Source organism: Andrena cerasifolii, chromosome 9 (genome assembly GCF_050908995.1).
Source record: "Andrena cerasifolii isolate SP2316 chromosome 9, iyAndCera1_principal, whole genome shotgun sequence".
Classification (NCBI taxonomy): Eukaryota; Metazoa; Arthropoda; class Insecta; order Hymenoptera; family Andrenidae; genus Andrena; species Andrena cerasifolii.
In genome coordinates, this window is record NC_135126.1 from 2,412,515 (window position 1) to 2,433,765 (window position 21,251).

At 36.4% G+C, this 21,251-nt stretch overlaps 2 protein-coding genes across 3 annotated transcripts in view; both read right to left on the reverse strand.

Moving 5' to 3' along the window:
• Positions 1–272: 272 nt before the first annotated feature.
• Positions 273–7,534, reverse strand: LOC143373483 (PAX3- and PAX7-binding protein 1). The gene is made up of 16 exons (XM_076820797.1): positions 7,113–7,534; positions 6,131–6,309; positions 5,399–5,558; positions 5,230–5,329; positions 4,596–4,753; positions 4,440–4,522; positions 4,161–4,360; positions 3,846–4,035; positions 2,800–2,923; positions 2,454–2,642; positions 2,127–2,326; positions 1,889–2,039; positions 1,619–1,814; positions 1,342–1,540; positions 698–816; positions 273–584 (listed from the first exon to the last, which is right to left on the reverse strand). The coding sequence occupies exons 1-16, from the start codon at positions 7,297–7,299 to the stop codon at positions 533–535; spliced, it is 2,487 nt and encodes an 828-aa protein (XP_076676912.1). The 5' UTR covers positions 7,300–7,534; the 3' UTR covers positions 273–532.
• Positions 7,535–8,659: 1,125 nt separating this feature from the next.
• LOC143373478 (uncharacterized) overlaps positions 8,660–21,251 on the reverse strand; it is a 140,402-nt gene continuing 127,810 nt past the window's right edge. For both annotated transcript variants that reach the window (XM_076820785.1, XM_076820784.1), the window contains exons 11-13: positions 16,336–16,500; positions 15,046–15,303; positions 8,660–11,338 (exon numbers count right to left, since the gene is read on the reverse strand). In XM_076820785.1, coding sequence (XP_076676900.1) covers positions 11,150–11,338; positions 15,046–15,303; positions 16,336–16,500 — 612 coding nt within the window. In that variant the 3' untranslated portion in view covers positions 8,660–11,149. The remainder of the gene's footprint in view (positions 11,339–15,045; positions 15,304–16,335; positions 16,501–21,251) is intronic.

Sequence of the window (21,251 nt, forward strand, 5' to 3'; positions counted from 1 at the left end):
GTTGTATTTCCTACATTCAATTTTCGTACAAACAACTTATAACTATATTTCAAAATCGTAGTAAAGTAGAGTAGGACCTCCGACCGTGTTATTGTCGGTATAGCATAGACTATCGCATCATTAGAAAAAGGATTCTCAATTTTGTTACATAAGCATAACACATTTTTAATTCAGGACATGTAAAACCACGTTGTGCATGATTTAGCAATCCTAGTAAAAGTACCATGCACATACTTTATCTTCTCTAGCTATAACAGGAAAGCTGAATACAATCCGATATTTACATAATTTATTTTGTCATACTGTTTGTTTTTATTATTTACAACTGCTGTTGGAAAGTGTGCTATAATCTTATGTAATTCATTTCTATACAAAATTACACTTTTATATGTTACACACCTAATTGTACTGTAATTCACCATGTACAAGATTCTTCCAGATGCGTACAAAACTATAGATAGGCATATTAATGAATACCATAAAATAAAAATACGATAAAATATTATTAAGAAATGCATATATAATTAATACATTACAAAGGCTTGATTATTTTCAGGATGGACTTTGAATATTCCCAGGCTTCGCTGTAACAGTAAATAATTAACTTAAATAAAGATATTCTTGATACTAAATCCCACGAATTAAATCGCTTATTTCCGGCGTAAAATATTTCAGATTACGGAGAATTTACACTCACTTATGCGCTGGATTTGCTTGGTCTAATTGTTCGCTAAGTTGCTGAATGAGCGTAGCAAACATTCTTAGGTGTTCTATTGTTTCACCTTGTAACCATGCACGAGGCAGTGTGCTCATTACCTATTACATAAATATGACACAATCATTTATTTAAAATTTACTAACGGTCCCTTGGATAGTAAACTCGATACTATATTGCGTTACAAGGGAACATCCCGAACTCGAAAATTCAAAAAATTTTGAAATTTTGTGAATATGTAAGAGATTTCCTTCTAATTACAACGCAATTTTTGTTTGCTGCCCAAATTCACTCTAAGGGGGTGTGATTGACAATTTTGTGTTATAACTTGCGAACTGTAAAATAATTGTTTATCAAATGCTAGATCTTTTTTTCTATTTCTTACAGTTTGCAAGTTATAACACAAAATCGCAAAATAGCCGGATTTTCAGGGGTTAATTTTACTCCCTTCGAGTGAATTTGGGCAGCAAACAAAAATTGCGTTGTAATCAGGAGGAAACCCCCTACATATTCACTAAGTTTCAATTTTTTTTTAATTTTCGGGTTCGGAATCTTCCCTTGTTAGTATTTTAAAAACAGTTATGTTTCACACGAATAAGATCAGAATTAAAATATCATCTACATACCATATTTGCTTTAAACAAAGCATCAGTAGGTGCAGAAACTCTCAAACCCGCTAAAAGGTATCGATTCAACAGCGAACCAAGTGCCAAATTTTTTAACTGTGTATCTCCAAGAAGACCCTGCCAGCTTAACAGATTTCTTAAAAGCTTCACAGCCATTGCGAACTGTCTTTGAAAAAATTGGTGCTTCGTATCCAGAACTCTACAAAAGACAAGAGGCGTCAGCTGAATTCTCAATCGTTCTCCGTATCTTCGAAAGAAATGTACCAAACACGCTTACTGTTTCGGAAAGATTGGTATGAAAACGTCGTTTTCGACCGCTGATTTAATTTTCTCTAATATCGCATTAAATAATGTTTCTAATGGTTTACTTGTGTCATTTAAATTTGGATATTCCCTTATAAGACGGTTTACCGTGCCTACAAGTCGTAAGGTTTGCGACGTTGACATTGGATCCCATATTTTCTCGACTACAGCTACAACCAAAAATAAATGCATTATGTTTTTGTTAATTACATAAGAAAGAATTCGTATCTAAAGTGTATCTTACATGTTAATCTAGGTACAACAATCTTTTCCACTGTAGACGGTACCAATCTAACATCTGGATCCCTTTTAAGCGAGTCTTCTGTTTCTTTATTATCTAATGCGTACAAAAGCAACGTGTTATACCATTTTGTTCTTTCTATATCAGCACTTTCCTAAAAAAAGATGTATAATTTTGTAGTGTAAAATATATACAAGCTCTTGGAGTCGCAGTATATGAAAACTACAAATAATAAAAATACCATGATTGGATTCCATGTTAGCAATTGCAATCTAATAATAGGAGAAATGATTTTAGGTATACATAAAGACACGTATGCTTCCATATAAGCATCCTTGTCAGTCTCTCTCCATGATTCCAGCTTCGAAAGAATTCCTCTTATCGTGCAATATTCGTCCATCACGTCAGAGAATATTCCTTTGCTTTCATTATCGATTTCATCTAAAAGAAAAACACAACAGAATGTTATATCAAAGGAAATACGAATGTGCACGAAGTTAACATTACGATTTGTACTAATTTTCCGGGCTACAATATGTTTCACAGATTTGTTTCTTTTAGATACAACCTTTTGTTTGTTTAAACGCAAGATTTTGCTGTTCAGTAACTTCATCGTCGCTGGACATTCCGTCGATGTGTTTTGGTAATGTGGGAGCTAATTCTCTGGCTCTTCTTCGACGAGCTCTTCTTCCTTCTCTTTCTGTGGCTCGGCGAATACGAGCTTCAACTTCTGGCCCTCTTCGTATAGGTTGACCTCCTATAATATTTCAAAGCATTTGTGTTGAGATTACAATTTTTAAAAGGCTTTAAAAGTTTCATGAGCAAGTTCGAACACATTGAATAGCCATAAAGTAATGGACTACTAAATGTTCAGGTACGAATAGTTGTGCACGATTAATACTAAAATAACTGACTTGCAGTTGTTGTAATCTCTTCTGCTTGATCCCTCGTGTCTTGCCGCCTTCTCTCCATTTGTTCAGTCGCGCGTTCACTATAAAGATCTAACCAGCGTTGCTCCAATCCAACAACCAGGGGCAGCTAACAAAAAAGTCAGACGTTAATATTCAAACAGTGAATTAACTCAATGACTTGGGGAATTATCATTGTCCCAGAAAACGTTCGTGTTAAATTGCGATAGCCTTTGATAGTTGCATGTAATTCAGCTCAAACGAAAATTTATAAATGACGAAACAATCATTCTAACGTTTGCTGCAACTTAAAATATAATTCCACAGCCATTGGATATCTTTTGTTTAGGAATAAATTGAGAATTAATATCAGTCTACTTACCACGCATATTACATTATCTTTTCAATATTTATAAGTACTTAAAAATAATTTTAACTACATTACAAATAATACTTTTTTTATACAGAGAAGATAGAGACCCCCGGCAATATACATATACATCGTGTTATGAAATTTCGTTTCATAATTCTGTCAAATATTCCGATTGTTGATATGCATTTTTCTTTTTTGAAAGTAGATTTTATAACGTAAATACATTGCAAGTGAGAATAATGAAACTGAGAAAGAAAACTGTTACGCTCAAAATTGATAAGGCTATCTAATCTGATTTTCAATGTTTGACAAAAGTAACGTTTACATTACATCTGGTAATACTTTAATGTTGCAGAAGGAGCGATACTATGTCTTTACCTATGCGCAGTGCATAAAATAAAGAACCAGACTGAAAAGTTAAATGTGATTATTACGTCTTTGTCTAATTCACACGTTCGAATGTTGTCGTCCTTTTCTTATTTCGTTCTCATATATTTGTACTTACTGATACAAATTATGATAGTAAACAATATCTTCTGTCATAAAAAAAGACTACACATGTACACAATTTTCGTAAGAAAAATGCATGGCTCCTAACACGGCTGAGTAATTTGCACAGCCAACAATTGCATGGAAAACCCCAGTGCACATAAAAAAACGTGACAGCGTATAAACCCACCTTCTCATCAAGACACTCTACCAAGTCAGTGACATACCCACGCAACTCTTGGTAATATCTGAAGCGCTGTGCAAGCTGCGGTGCACGTATTTCACCATCGTCCAGTTCTTTTATAGTTTGCCCTAAATCTTGTTCTAAACGGTCCTGATCTAATTGATGGCGTCGGTGTACTTCTTTCAAACTGTCCAGTCTACAAATTAAAGTTGCATAGAATTGTAAAGGTAAGAAAGAAATTACCGTCCTTATGCTGAGATTTTAATTAGAACGAAAGTGATTTCAGGATTTTTGGAAACTTTTTTTTTAATAATTTACCACCTTGAACGCATCTTATTGACAACTTCCTGGGGAGTAACCGGTACTATCTTTGTTGGATCTGGTGGCTGAATTGATGGCGGAGGTGGCGGAGCTGGCATCATAACCATTTCTATGGGTACTCCAGTCCCAATCATTTGATTCACATTCATACCCATTGAATATTGCTGCTGCATCATGGAATCTTGTTGCGCTGCTGCGATCTACATATTTTTTTAATAAAAATTCTTACGTGCAAACAAATGATATACAAGTGAATGTGTAAAAGAGAAGAACCACTACCTGGGCCCCTGTTACCCCTTTCCTAATTTGTTGAGCTTCCCATTCTTCTTCTTCGTTTTCATGTTCACTTTCATCATCGGAAACTAAAAAAAGGATACAATTAAAACACTCGTTTACTTAGTTTCGACTCTAAACAAGAAGAAAGGAGACACCAACGTTTCAATGGAACTTGCGACGCGAGGAACGCTTCTCTTCTCTTTTCCTTATCGCGTGCCTCAGTATTAACAGTCATATCAATTCGATCTTGGGAATCATCATCGTCGCTTCTGTCGTGGTCTTCTTCCCTGATGAGTCTCGATTTGCCCTTGTCATCGCTGCGACACAAATTCACTTATTAGTTATTGCGCTAAGGGGCCGTCCTTAAATAACGTAAGGGTAATTTTTGGCGATTTCTTACCCCCTCCCTCCCCCAGTACAAGAATTCGTAAGATTTGATATTGCAACCCCCTTCATACCTAATATTTTTTACACTTAATTTTTTCAGTTATTCAAATTCTTTTAAAGGTTTATATAATTCATTTAACTCGGTTTCCGGAAATTTAAACTAAAACTACTTTTCAGGAACATTAATGATAGAATTTGTATTTATTGAAAATTAGATTAAAGAATATTACGTAAGACGCTACCTGACTCCCCCCCCCCGTAAGAAAACGTAAGAAATTCGCCCCCCGCCCCCAAAAGCCTTACGTAATTTAAGGACGACCCCTAAATAGATTCAGAACTTAAGGGTATTCCTCGAAACCCAGAAAAACTTAATTTCTATATCGTATCTGTTATCAACAAGCGATACCTTTGCTCTTCTATAGGGATATAGTCGGTTCCTAATTCTCTTGCCTTTTGTCTGCATTTCCTTGCTGCATGGATCATTGCGGCGTCAGGTATACAACCACCTATGAATATATCAATAATTAGTATTGCATTCGTTACAGAATTCTTAGTATAATAAAAGTATTACATACTTTCCAGAAGAATTTTCATTGTATCCGCTTTATCCGTGTTTCTTCTAAATTTATGACTACGCGGTTCGTCATCCTCTTCATCAGATGTATAGTCATCCTTTCCAGCTGCTAGTGCAGCTCGCCCGTTCAAGATTAAAGGTCCTGTATTCTTTATTTTAACCTGACAATAAAAATTATACATCGTTTAGTAAAATCTCGAGTCGAAGCGAATAACATTAATAGGTTGATTATAAACGATTAATAGTCATCAATACATTAGTTAATACTACATGACTCTGAAAAAATGGTATATATTACAGCAGTATAAATCTTGCAAATATTTTCGTAACTGATTGAAATAACTATTGATGTTACTAGAAAATAAATAATACTTTTCTATAAAAAAGGCTTAACTTACTATGTCTTTTCGTATATAAATAATTCTTTACATTTAATATGAGTAGAGTATTCCTTGCATTATTTAATATTCACGATAGCGCAAACGTATTCTACGTACGTGTCAGAAAAATTTTACATTCAAATATCTGTAACGCTTTACTCTTTACGAAAGTAAACATAACAGAGAAGATCTATTTGCATACACCGACACATGTTTCCATTACATTCTTCATCGCGTGCCGAATAGCGAATGAAGCGAATATAATGGAAAAATGAGATCCTTGATTTTAGAATCATAAGTGACTTAAGTTGAAGAAATTCTAATAATAATAAAACATCATAGAGATAGCTTACTACTAGATCATCTGTCTTTATTTCTAAATCTTTTTCCTGTTTAATGGACATGTTCGCTTGCTCAGAGTCCACTTGCATTTTCTCTTCACCTTTCTTTTTTCTCCTCTCGTGATCTAGCTGTTTCATCAACTTTTTGCTCCTTGACGATTTCTTCACTTTAAAGACTTCTCCATCGTCCGCTGTAAGATAACAAAATACCATATTCTATTCTGCTCCTCTGAATCCGACGTTTTTGCTCTCCGATGATACAACTTATAGCTGGCTCATTCTCTTAGGACAGGCTTGGGAATGAACGCGGCGGCCGATTTTCAGAGGCAACGCCTGCTTTCTCCCGCTGCGCGTCTTGGCCCCCACGGTGGCCTAGATGCTTGGAACGCCTCAGGCCTGTACCACGTAAACCACGCGTGGCGCGTTGACAAAACAAAAACGCATCGAAAATCGTGCTTTTTGGGACGATATGGAAACCTATTGATACAATGTCGCCCCAATGTGCCACGCACTGTTCATATGGTACGGTCCTGAGGCACTCCAAGCACCTAGGCCGCCACGGGGGCCAAGATGCGTGGTGAAAGAAAGGAGCCGTTGCCTCTGAAAATTGGCCGCCGCGTGGACTTAATTTCCAAGCCTGTCCTAGGACATTCTCCGCTATGTATTTATAGTAAAAGAGGCAGAATCGAATGAGCCGGCTGAACTATCACGGTGGAATGTAACTTCTACTAAAACCAAATCCTTTTTAAAAGAAACCAGTCGCATGGATTTCACCTCCGGATAGAATTTGTCTGTTACTCACTATGACTACATATTTGACAATGCTCGGTTTAATACAACACGAAACTATCTCCGAAAGTATTAGAATGAATTAAGGCTCCTCAAAGTTACTATTAGTGTTATATGACCGTTGCAAATACATTTTAAAATTTTGAAACATGTCCGTTGTAAAATAAACATCTGTGTGCATGTATACACATGTGTCGAAAATCACCTTCTTCCAGCTCCTCTCCAAAACTGAGGAGCGTCTGCTTCGGTTTATCCTTCTTCTTTGCTTTAGGTTTTGCTGGCTGAGCGTCCTCCACTTCCATCCTATTTTCATTATCTTCGTCATCGTCGTTGAAGGGCCGACGACGGATATTCCTCTTCGGCTTATTGAATAATGACATTGTCCTTAACATCGACCAGTCCGTTTAGAAAATTCATACATGCACTTTCCTCGTACTGAACCCTCAAACTACTGCCAATAAAAAGAACAATTCGAAATTCCGCAGCACATAAACCGATAGAAGAGAAGGTCTCCCTTAAAACGTGCGTCCGCGTCTTTGTACGAAATAATTTGAACACGTAAATACTTATGCGATGGGAACCAGAAAAACGCGACAACTTCATGAAATCGTACTATGGATTATCCGTTGAATCCGAATCATTATAGAGTGGGCTTGAACTGAATGTTTTGAAACTTCTGCACTGGATCACCAGAGGGCCACGGAGAGTAGTTGTTTCTCGCAAGTTCTCTTCTTGACATTAAATCTGTTTTAGTAATTAAATTCTAGACACATCATGATATATTTATCTGTAGGCGATATTTCCACAATTACGTATTTTGAAAAGGAAATCTACACCGTTGAATACAATACCTTTCTATCCTAGGGCGGTATTCACAAACGTGTCTTACGCTTAAGATTGTCTTAAGCATTTGCTTAAGATGCCGCGTAGATTCAAACGCGACTTAAGATAATCTTAAAGTCGTGCTTAAGCATTTGCTTGAGGAAGATCTTGTTCAAATAAGTAAATGCTTGTATGACGTCACATGTTCTCAAGACCATCTCAAACATTTTGCTCAAGATGCTGCCTAGATTCATAGACGTGACTTAAGATAATCTTATTAGATATAAGCAATTGCTTATTTTAGCAAATGCTTAAAATCATCGGAAGCAATGTCTATGAATTCCTGATGTCTTAAGTGAAATCGTCTTCTAGATAATCTTAAGCATTTGCTTGAGAAACGTTTGGGAATACCGCCCTAATCACGTTTATGAATACCGTCCTACGCAACAGGGTTGCCAGATTGTTTGAATGTCGAGCCGCCAGATCGTGTAGGAAAAGTGCCTAAAAGCGCCAAAATTCAAATATCTTGAATGAAAAGGATGTTTTAATATTTTCTCAATATTTTCTGAAATTATTTTCTTTATTTCTTTTAGATACCGGGCTGCGCGGACCTACGATATAATATTTTTTCAATGTCGAAAAATTGAGAATTAGTATTTATTAAAAACATTTCATTCATCTGCTCTTATAAAATGAAAGAAAATTAAAAAAAAAACAAAATTGGAGCACTGAGGTGGTAAATTTGTAAATGTGTAAATTACCTTTAAAAAATTCTTAATTATAAGATTTCATGTTACATTGACACGAAGACTTAAAATATTACAAGAAATCAAAATGTGGGGCTTATAAGTATCTTGGTTGGAGGAAGGAGTAGGAATATGAAACTTAAATGTAACAACATTGAAAGTACACATATGAAGGGCCCTCTGGTACATTTGTATCTTTGTTTTATTATACAAGACAAGTACTTCTAAAATACTCGGTTATTTATACAATCATTAATTGGGTGAATAGTCCATTTGTAAAGAGCATCTTAATATCTTTTGTAAATATATCCAAAAATACATAATACAGTAGAATTTAGTTCAATTTAATAATACAGCGTATCTCTAAAAAGATTTATCTAATCGTACCACGTACGGTCTTTGTTAAAAATTGACGTCGTAACTCTTAAGCCGGGAATCCACCAGGAAACTAAGCTATGCTATGCCATGCTACGTTTTAAAAAAATTAGCTTCAATACATTCTTATAGCGAATTCGGAATCTCGCACCGATTCTGAGCTGGTGCCAGAAAATGACTTGAATTGGTTGATTCTTATAGAGCTATCTTCGTCTCTATCAGAAAAAACTAATCCAACTCATTTTCTGGCACCCGCACAGAGTCAGTGGCAGATACCGAATTCGCTATTACATGGAACCGTTTCCACCAAAAGCTACGTTAAAACATAGCGTCGCATAGCATAGCTTAGCTTTGCTTCTCCATAGATTCCCGGCTTTACTTGCACACCATATAATCTCAAACAAATTATAATCATTTACTAAAACTCAGCCAGCCAATGAAGTGTATATAGGAAGATTGTAAAATGCGTAATTTATATACATGATTGTAGCCGCGTTGTAAATTACATGGGACATCCAGTCACCTTTACGCCATTTATAATAATTAATAGATTTCTAATTTTCGTGATTCTTAAGAACTCTTACAAAAGAATTAAAATAGTTCTGAGAAGATTCGAACGTACGCTTAAGAAAATGTGGCATTCCGCAAATTATGAGCACATAATTTACCAGAATTATGGTTTCCGTAAACTTTAAACGTTTATCAAAGCTTACTGACCTCTCCAACATCTCATCCGTAGGCTCATTCACTCTCCGAATTGATCCTTTAATTGTATTTTACATGATTATCACGTACGTTGGGGAATACTTATGAGTTGCGTATAAACAAAGGGCGTGTACAGCTAAGAAACGGCATCTGTTATTGCGCTAATGAAAATTAGTATGACACGTATGTGAAAGAAATCTCATTGCTTAATGGGGGAGGCACGACAACTTCTATAATCATTCTTACATTCGAAAGATATATTTGTAACAATACGTAAATATAGCAGCGTCACGAAAAAACATGTATACAGGGTGGCTCGTTATTAGAGGTACAATCCGAAAAGGATTTCTTTCGTTAAAAAAATGCATCCCAAATATGGAATAACATTTTTGATTTGGAGCTTCGCCTGCGAGAAACTAAATCTTTGAAACTCGCCTAATAAAAGCGCACTCGCCAAAGAATTTGCAGAATGCAAGAATAAATATGGTGCAACTACAAGTGAAATGGATTCTTCTGCAAAAATCAGACGAAATTGTAGAATAATTCTTTTCCCCACGTGGCTTTGTTCCAGAGCAAATCGGTTTTGAAGATGGAAACGATTGCTTATGAAGCGCGCGTGTATTCGTCAGGTTTTTAAATCCGATTTTGTCGAAAACAATGCCCCTATCGATAAAAAGTTCTTTTGCTGTTTTGAGACACTTTCTCCCGAAGAATCATCCCTTTTGAGATTGCACCATCAATAATGGGCCATGCATGCTGTAAAAGTTCCTTTGGGTATACAAGTATATGGAAGATACTGTTCTATATAATCCTTGGTATTACGCAGTATCAAAATATTCATTAAAAGTGTGAAACTACGATTCTAAAATGGGCGTATTTACAGTGCCTTATGGATACGACCTCTGGTTCATTCCAGAACACACGCTGAACTAACGTCGAAGACCTTTCTCTTTTCAAAGTGTTGGGGTACTAGCCTGTTACTCCTGAAGGTATCTATGCTGGAAGACTAGATTAAAAAATGTCTACAAACTTTAACAGTAAATTCTATAAAATTTATTCCGTTCCATTAAATAGAATGAAGTCGTGATTAGCCTGCACTCGAGTGAATAATACTTCTGCTTGGCGTACCATTAATGCCCTCGTCGTTAATCGTGTTGGCACATACAATCGAACCTTTATCTCTCATCCCCGAATTACGCAAATCACCTGGAAGTTCCCCACCATTATCCCGCACCCTTACATCAATTTCTAGGTTAGAACACTCGTCGCCATCAATTCCATACTAGAATAATGCTATCGTTTCAGTTTTAGCCTGCGCGCAGCTGCCTAAATAAGTAATCGAGCACCAACGGGTCCGTTATCTATCGTTAAGTTTTCTTCGCAAGATCAGAAATACCGAAAGTCTGTCTTCGCTACGTAATATCCGAATTCGACAACAAACACACGGCGATTGTATTTCGACTTCTGATAAACCTTGTCTTCGAGTGATTACAAAGCTGATCCCCTGAGCCTGCAGGCTACGGGCGGATTCACGGTTTCACCCTGTCTCTAGAAAAAATGAATCCCGACCAGAAACGTGACAACGGCCGGCTTATCAGATACCGTGATCGAATTCGTGATAGCCCTCGGCGCCGGTGAAAACCACGTCCACCCACACCCGCATGGCCTCTGGGCTCGGTGCCATTAGATGATACAGCCTGGATGACGTTTTAATGATAAAGGTCAGCGATGGCTGCGGCGACCGAACCGTGTTCATGTGGTCCACGTAAACCTCCTCGATTGACTGGTAATATGAAAAAACATAATATTTATTAATGAGTACAGTAGAATTAAATTATATCATGTATAATTGAATTGATGAGTCCTGGTAGAAAACACTGTAAGTGCCAAAATTAAAAAACAAAAATTTATTAAAGGAAAAAAATAGTAAAGGTCGTTTTTTTTCAACTTTTTTATCTGAGCCCAGAATGGAAATTTAAAAAATGCCTTCTGTAGATTTAAGTAAGCTGTATACATGCTGAAAATTTCTTCGAAATCGGTTAACGATTTATGAGCTACAAACAGTGAAAATTTGTGAATTTCACACATTTGGGTAGTCTTCGGCCGAAAACTGTGATTCTCACTACTTTTTACTGATTGTACCTTCCACATACAGTGGCGGACGAAAGAAAGTTTACAACTTTCAAAATCGCGTAACTGTTTTAGAATTGGTCCAAACCAATAGAAAGATCTGGAACTTGAATGGTGTTTCAGGCGAGGAGCAATGTTAGCAAGCAATAACAACAGAATTTGTCACGAGGGTCGTTTGCTCATGCTTTTACCTTGCTAGACTTTAACAAGGAGAGGTTCCCAGGTGTCCGCCTCTGATTGCTTTGAATTTTGGATATGTTTTAGAGGACCGAAAAATAAGATATACGTGTTTTTTTTTATAGCGACCCGTTCTCATATTTAGGGGGTGAAAGCAACCCCCAAAGTTATAAGATTTTTAGGTGTTCGTCGCCGATTGCGTTGGTTTTTGGATATGTTTTAGAGGACCGAAAAATAAGATATACATGTTTTTTTATAGCGGCCTATTTGCATGTTTAGGGGGTGAAACCTCCCCTCAAAGTTATATGGGTGATTGCACCCTTTAAATATGAAAACGGGCCGCTATAAAAAACATGTATTTCTTATTTTTCGGTCTTCTAAAACATATCCAAAATTCAAAGCAATTGGAAGCGGGCACCAACTATTCTTATAAAGTTTGGGGGGTGGATTCACCCCCTAACAATTCAAGCAGGCCAAAATAAAAAGACACGTATTTCTTATCTTTCGGTTCTCTAAAACATCCAAAACCAAAGCAATCGGAGATGAACACCTGCAAATCTTATAACTTTGGGGGTTGGTTTCACTCCCTAAATATGAAAACGGGCCGCTATAAAAAAACACGTATATCTTATTTTCCGGTCCTCTAAAACATATCCAAAAACCAAAGCAATCGGAGATGAACACCTGGAAATCTTATAACTTTAGGGGATGGTTTCACTCCCTAAATATGAAAACGGGCCGCTATAAAAAAAACACGTATATCTTATTTTCCGGTCCTCTAAAACATATCTAAAATTCGGAGGCGGGCACCTGGGAACCTCTCCTTGTAAGTGAATGGTACATTCAGCTTTCTTTACAACAAAATATAGAAAAATTTGTGATGCATTTGGATTATTGCATACTGAAGCATATTTAGCAATCAAAACCAATCAAACTGCGTAAATAATTTAAAGTCGGGGAAGCTTTTTCTCCCTCACGATAAATTTGATTTTTGGCACTTGGAGTGTTTTCTAAAAGGACGCTTCAATTATTTAACACTATCGCATCCCTCGGGTCATTATCGACCCACTTATGCTCTCATTTCTTTGAAAACTCGTTCAACTTTGAGATAATTATAAGGTACATTTGATTCTATGTCTTCCCGTAATTGCACGGTGAATTACTCCTCGCCTCATTAATCTATTCCTCTTCCCCCTTCATTCGCTTAATTTCAGCTCTACTAGTTCAAGTCGTCTTTAAACCCGTTTGACCCGCAAAATTAAGCGACCGCAAGTAATTGAGCTACTGAACGTAAAGTTCTGTTGTTGCCTCGGTGTTAACACTACGATCTATGACCTACGTTCTCGCCCACTCGAATGCCACGGAATCGAACTTTTCAGCAAATTTGGCTCATAAAAACTTTCGACAGGAGAGTGACATTCGAAACAATTCCAAGTGAGACAACGATGTGATCGAAAACTTGCAAGGGAGAGGTTTGGGCGCTCGTCACTCTATCTAGATTCTAGCCCATTCCCCCGTTCTGGAAAGCCTTCATATACGGAGGGTTCAGAAGCCAATCAGTGTACTTAAATCCATTAGCATTAAATCTGAGTCTTACACTGTTTGTCCTCTGGATAATTTTCCCTAGTAATTCCGTGCTCAATATAAGTACAGCCATTTATTGCTTACATGTGAAAGTTGTGACTCCATTGATTTATCAACTGAAAGTTTCAGCAATAAAGAAGTTTTCCAACTACATAACTCAGCTGTTCCCAACCTTTGGAAGTGTTTTCTGGAGGGTCGCCCCTGTTACATTTAGTTGCCGATTCTTGGCACTTATTTATTTAAATACAGTTACATTGCCATATTCTATTAGAGGGTCTTCTCCCTACCTTGATGGACGAAGAATGTTGCGAACTTTGGGAATTTTTTAAAACAAAACCATTGAATATATTTACTTCCAGCTTTGTGGCTTCATTTGTCTATCTTTAGAGAATATGAAAAAAAAATTGTACGCAAAAATAGTGGATATATCCGGAGTTATAGTGCTTCAAATAGAGCGCGTTACAAAAATCATATGCGCATTGTTAGCATAAAATCAGCCATTGTAGTTGTCTAAAGTAGAAAATTAAAAAATTTGTGTAATCTCTATGAGTGTGGCTATCGCCTGAACTAGATTAAATGTGAAATACTGAAAATTAAAAAAAAATGGCAGCGTTTAAAACAGACATCGATTTCTGCAAAAAAATCGCTGGTTTTTTAAGTATAAAAAGTTTAATTTTGCAAAACCCGACTTACTTTTAGTACCAGCGAGAATGCGACATCTACTGAAGATATATGCCAAGTTTGAAGTAAATCGGGTGATTGGTTTTTGAGATATCATACTAACCAATTCAAAAAACATCGTTTTGAGAAAAACGCGTTTAAAGCTTTAGGTACCGTTTTTATAATCCAATTTTTTTTTAAATAATGCCTAAGTATGTACAAATATAGGCATAAAATTTTCAACTAACATAATTTGAGGGAATCTCTTAAAAAAAATCCCAAATATCGCGCTCCTTTTCAGGCCGTCAAGGTAGGGAGACCCCTTAATCATGTAACACCGATTTTTCTTAACCCTTAACTGGTATCCTGGGGTCGCTCGTGACCCCAAGCACCCAAAGTTCGATATACAATTTTCGGTTGTCTAAGTTGGTAAACTGAATTTCTAATTAATTTTATAATAATAGTTTAACTTTCTACGCTTCTGTTATTTTCTACATTACCTAAGAAGAAAATATTCGTAGTGGTTGCTCTAGTGTAGACTTTACAAATTTCTGTGCCCTTTTTTATTTGGGGTCTGCCACGACCCCAGTATACCAGTCACGTTTGCCAAAAACAGTATACCAGTTAAGGGTTAAACGAAAAAAGAAAAAGTTGGTTACCCAGATGCAAGCACAATCATCGCACTAAATAAGCTAATTAAATATACGAAATATCTTTAAGTACATTTAATACATGTATTAAGATAATTAATTACTTTAATATCTTTTCTTCACCTTATTAAATTCACCTCACCTTATATGAGGGGATTACAGGTCATTTGAATATTGCAAAAGGGGATGCGCCTCAAGAAAGGTTGGGAAACACTAACGTAACTCATTTTCAGGGAAATTTGTCCATACACTGGCTTCCGAATCCTCGATATGCATGTCTATACGGTACCTGGAAGTAAATCACTCCGCGGGCCTTCCTAGAGGAGCTGTCGCTGTAATACGACAGGGTCTTCCTCTTTCGGTCGAAGACGAACCACCGTTTGTTCCAGTGGTGGAACTTCTTGCTCATCTTCGACAGGTAGCCGCTGCAGCTGGTGGTGTCGACCGTGACATCGTGTATCAGGGGCAGCTGGTGTCCAGCGGTCTCGATGTGGTGCCTCAGGTCCAGGGACTCGGACTTGATGGGGAGGTATCTCGTGAGCGGCCTCTGCGCACGATTCATAAGTCATCGAATTTACAGGCCGTGAAACGAACCGCCCGGTTAAATGGTAACGCGCTGTCGAGTCTGTCATCCGTCATGACTCGGGCGAATGGGTCAGGCACCGAGCACGCGCGACGTGAAAATAGAACCCACGGATTCGACGTGAAACGCTCCGATACGCTTCGAATGATCGTTTCGCCGGCTTCAAGCATTGCCCAAGTGGCAGGGAGATTTTTCTTTTAGCCCCGCGTTGCCAGTAAAGACAGCCAATTCGTCTAACCAGACATTTGACCAAATGAAAGAAGTCGAAAGTTCGACGGTGTTCTAAATGTTTCAAGGAACTCAAAGACACCGGGGAGAAGGTTTATTTTTTGTGATTAGAGAGTCTGTAGTGAGAATCCTGTCGGAGAGATTTAGAGACGTTGATAGGGGTCTGTTTTGCGAAGTACCCTGAGTGGCTGGTTAGGTGGGTCACATTGTGCTTTGGAGCTTTGAGTTAGTTGGCGAACGTCTGATTTTAAAGTGGAAAATTAGTTTAGGGAGGCACTGTGAAGATTCTTTTTTAAGTGAGATGTTCGATGGTTCGTGATAGTTTTAGCACTGTGTATCTTCTTGGCTTTATGGTATTTGTTTTTGGGTTTATTTATTAATTTAGTTGAATGTGTAAGATAAGCTGATTGGTAATGAATTGATTGTACATATTGCGAAGAGCGTAATGGCTTCTTTCCATTATCACCGTCGCAACTATCGTCAATTGGAAAATCCATTGGCATACTCCAATGACCCTGACACATCATTCATGAGCAATGACGTAGCCTACTCTGGAGCTTCTACACATCGTCATTCTTAATCCTTGGCTGACTTATAACGCATAAGCGACTAGCTATAAATACCTTACAAATTTCTTTTCCGATTTACCATTTTACCGGTTTTATCCTTCGAGGATGAGTGAAAATTAAAACCCCAGAATTGGGAGATCGAGAAATACTGTCCACCACTTTCTTCTACAACTGTAAATGCGCTTGTCAAACGACATACTTGCAGTTTTGCCTTTTCGCGGTGTTTGACTGGTTGCAGTGGTCCAAGGGTGTCCATTTCACTGGAGGTTTGCGAAAGAGGCCGACTTCCGTTTCCGTCGATTATTCCTCCGCTGTTATTGCTAAGTCTCTCGCCTTCCATTGATGTTCTTCGATCGTCTCTCATCTGCAACAATGAATGTCGTGTTTTAAATAAAAGCAAAAAATAGAGACTGATACAGTGACATTTTTTTATTTTACAGCGATTTATAAAACTTTTACAGTGTGATACCACGAGCCTTACTTTGCAAGCACTTTTCCCAATAATTTAATCGATTGATTAAATTATCGGGAAAACACTACTCCCCTGAATGATAAATAACGGGACACATCGTTTTATTTTAATTCATTTTATTTCACCTTTAATTATTTCAATCGTCTAAATTCTTTTGTTTACTGTATTAGTTTTAAAGGTAAAATAAGATATTCTATTTAAGATATTATAGAAATCTAAAATAAGATATTCTATTTATGATATTATAGAAATCTAAAATAAGATATTCTATTTAAGATATTATAGAAATCTAAAATAAGATATTCTATTTAAGATATTATAGAAATCTAAAATAAGATATTCTATTTAAGATATTATAGAAATCTAAAATAAGATATTCTATTTAAGATATTATAGAAATCTAAAATAAGATATTCTATTTAAGATATTATAGAAATTTAAATAAGATATTCTATTTAAGATATTATAGAAATCTAAAATAAGATATTCTATTTAAGATATTATAGAAATCTAAAATAAGGTATTCTATTTAAGATATTATAGGAATATAAAATAAGATATTCTATTTAAGATATTATAGAAATCTAAAATAAGATATTCTATTTAAGATATTATAGAAATCTAAAATAAGATATTCCATTTAAGATATTATAGAAATTTAAATAAGATATTCTATTTAAGATATTATAGAAATCTAAAATAAGATATTCTATTTAAGATATTATAGAAATCTAAAATAAGGTATTCTATTTAAGATATTATAGGAATATAAAATAAGATATTCTATTTAAGATATTATAGAAATCTAAAATAAGATATTCTATTTAAGATATTATAGAAATCTAAAATAAGATATTCCATTTAAGATATTATAGAAATCTAAAATAAGATATTTTAAATCTAAAACTAATACAGTAAACAAAAGAATTTAGACGACTGAAATAATTAAAGGTGAAATAAAATGATCTAAAATAAAACGATGTGTCCCGTTATTTGTCATTCAGGGGAGTAATGTTTTAGCCTCCGATTAGAATATCTTATTTACCACTGATTGACCATTGTTCACCGTAATGAGTCACTCACAGGATATCCAGTTTCTGGGACATTTGAGTCGTTCAATCGATAACTATTCACCAAAGTCTAATCTGAAAATGTGCACGTAACGCCTCTAACCAGACTCGAACAATATGGGTTGAGGTGCATTTCACTTAGGAGCCAGGGTTATATTTATAAATCCCAAAGCGGGGAGCATCAGACTATACCTGTTGACGTGTCTCGTTGAAAAAAAATCAGTTCGAATAACCGAAATAAATCCGCCCTACTCCTGTTGCACGAAAATCAAACTAGGGGTAGATTTCTCCCTCTTTGGACGTTTCCGGTCCGATCGCAGATAAATAGAGCACGAAGCAATATGATAACCCTTAACATTCTCAGAGCTTCTATCTTAGAATCTTGAGTCTTTTAAATTCTATTTTTTTTTTAATTCCGTACTTTCTTAAATCTAAAATCGAGAAATCCCTAATTTGAGCATTCCTGAATTTGTCAACACGAAGCTCGCGTTGGTTGCTCGATATGCAAATTCACATTTACGTTTCATGAAAGACCGTGACTAATATGAAAGTTCATTGGTGAATTTCATTAGAATATGAAAAATAAAAATTGCAATTAACACAGCTACTTGTTACTAAACACTTCGCAAAACTAATAATAGGCGATAAAAATTATACAAACCCAGTGGATAGAAACTTAGTAAAACGGCATCTACAGTTCCATCTGAATGGACATTACATAACTCTAATTACCTGACACCAATACCCACCTGCTTCTTTGCCTCAGCCTTATTTAATATCAGTGCCAGTGGCTTTTGACAGAAATTCCACATTCTTTGCTTCTGAAATGGATTCGAAAGGGTTGGGATGTCCAAGCGTGCCACGAGCTTTCAATTTTTCAGAAGGAGACAACGACGGGAATTAATGGATTGCTGGAAATAACTCAAACTGGAGACTTGTTTGGTTCGCAGCATGCTGTTAAGCGCGTGGTTAACGAGAAAAATTTGTGCAATGAAGCGAGACACGTGAGCCGCGTGGGCGAGAGCGATGCCTCGCCCTTTGTCTTCGCTCTTCCATTTCGTTAAAGGGCTGACAGTTTTTGTTCGCTGCAACGAAGCCCGTATGATTAAGGGCGTCGTGCATTGTACGAGGGAATAGTACGAAACGGGGCGAAATATTAATTGGAGGGAAGGAGTATGAACTACGTAGGAGTAAAAATTTTTTTTCCATCGTTCCACTTTGCATGCGATTTTAGTCTGGCAATTTATTTATGGGACGAATAGGTTGGGCTCGCATTTAGGATTTTAATAAAAGTGAACTGTAGGGCACCAAGGAGTTGCAGACACTTTTTTTTTGTAAAGACTAGGAAAATTAAGGAATAATGGGGCAATGTGTTTGTTATTATGATGTGGGGGATACCTACTTGTTAAGATAATTCGAAGAGAGGGGAGATGTAAAATGAGGACAAATGGATTTCCACAATTTGAATGCCTCTGGAGTACTTAGGGCTGTATAGAATTTTTAAGTATTTTAAATATTTCAATATTTCAATATTTCAATATTTCAATATTTCAATATTTCAATATTTCAATATTTCAATATTTCAATATTTCAATATTTCAATATTTCAATATTTCAATATTTCAATATTTCAATATTTCAATATTTCAATATTTCAATATTTCAATATTCGAATACCGGAGAATTCGAATTTGAGATTAGAATAATTCAAATATTCGAATAATTTGGAGTATTCGAATTATTTGAATAATTAGGAGTATTCGAATTATTCGAATTATTTGAATAATTAGGAGTATTCGAATAATTCGAATTATTTGAATAATTAGTATTCGAATTATTCGAATTATTCGAATTATTTGAATAATTAGGAGTATTCGAATTATTCGAATTATTTGAATAATTTGGAGTATTCGAATTATTTGAATAATTAGGAGTATTCGAATTATTCGAATTATTTGAATAATTAGGAGTATTCGAATTATTCGAATTATTTGAATAATTAGGAGTATTCGAATTATTCGAATTATTTGAATAATTAGGAGTTTTCGAATTATTTGAATATTCGAATAATTAGGATCATTCGAATTAATTGAATATTGGAATAATTAGGATCATTCGAATTATTTGAATATTCGAATAATTAGGATCATTCGAATTATTTGAATATTCGATTATTTACAGTTCTAGTCTGGAGTGCTTGAATTATTAGAGTTTCGCGAAACGTAATTCTGGGAAATAAGAGTTGGAGCTTTCAAATTCGCGTGCCATATTCTCGCGTTTCCCTGGCATTGATGCGTTCATTCAGCGGAAATAAATGTCAAGGAAGCGTTAAATGCAACGCACTGGAGAAACAGCATTGATTCGTTATTTTCAGAAACCGGCTTTGCATTCAAAGAACTCACAGATTCAAGGAACGTGTAAAACGCGGGGGAGCATTGAAAAAACTCTGTGTACATAAGGATCCAGAATATTTACAACTTCCACGCGCGCGATGCAGAATTATATTATTTTATAAAATCCCAAAATAAAAGTGTTCCCATAACGATGCTCTCTCTCTATGCGCCTGCAACAATTTTTAGCGGTCAAATAATATGCAATCGCACTGTTTGCCTGCATTACAAACTTTCTAAAAGCTACAATTCTCCCACGCGTCACGTTGAAAATATTAAACAAACAAAACATTCTTCTAATATCGTATAAGACACTTTCACCCCCGCAAAAAGAAGAATAAAAATACAGCTCAAGCAGCCACAAAAGGTGCCGACGCGAGTCCACAAATAAGCAAACTGATGCAGCAACAAATCGAAAAATTAAGAGGAAAAAAAAGCCAGGGATTCTATCACTTACTCGTCGTCTACGAACGTGCTTCTTCTTAGTTCTGTTCTTCACGTAACTCATCCACATAAGAGACATTCTCCCAGCAAAACTCAACAAATCCTCTACGACGATGCTACTACTTAAAAAACATAGGAGGTAGAACGAAAAGAGAAGAGAATTATGATGCAACGACAGAGGATCCTTTATTACCCAACGATAATTAGTCCGCGTTTAATACTCCTCTATTATCGCTACTGTTTCTTCCCTCTGAACCGAGTGGCAAGCTTGCGAGCGCACTTTCTTTCGACGTACAAAACTGGATGAAAGCCTGTAAAGAACTGATGCCGGCGGACAAACGTTCGCCGTTATTATTCGCAGGTTAAAATGCGACCACCCCCTCCCTGCTCCCGAAACGCGTCTTTCTGCGCGCAGAAAATCGCGGTCCCACCCCCGGGAATACTCATTCATGAGTAAAATTGTCCGTGCAGCGGAGGAGCGCGCCGACGACCACGCGTTTGTTTAACAAAAAGGGAGACAATGATGATCGCTTCTGCGTGGCGCGTTGGCGAACGTGCGTCACCAGGGTGCAATTTCATGGCTGTCCAACCGGCGATAAAAAGGGGACTGCAAACTTGGGAGTACTAGAGGAGACTCCTAGGTGTAGTCCCTTATTTCCAGAACTATAGAAATGTAATTAAATTGAAAGGTAGTCACTGCAGCAGCTACTGCAATATTGCATTTGGTCCTGGTACCTGC

Coding starts and splice junctions, on each gene's coding strand:
- LOC143373483 (XM_076820797.1), bottom strand. CDS start 7,299: ATGTTAAGGACAATGTCATTATTCAATAAGCCGAAGAGGAATATCCGT. Junction 6,310..7,112: donor TGGAGAGGAGCTGGAAGAAG/GTGATTTTCGAC, acceptor GTTATCTTACAG/CGGACGATGGAGAAGTCTTT. Junction 2,040..2,126: donor TAACATGGAATCCAATCATG/GTATTTTTATTA, acceptor ATCTTTTTTTAG/GAAAGTGCTGATATAGAAAG.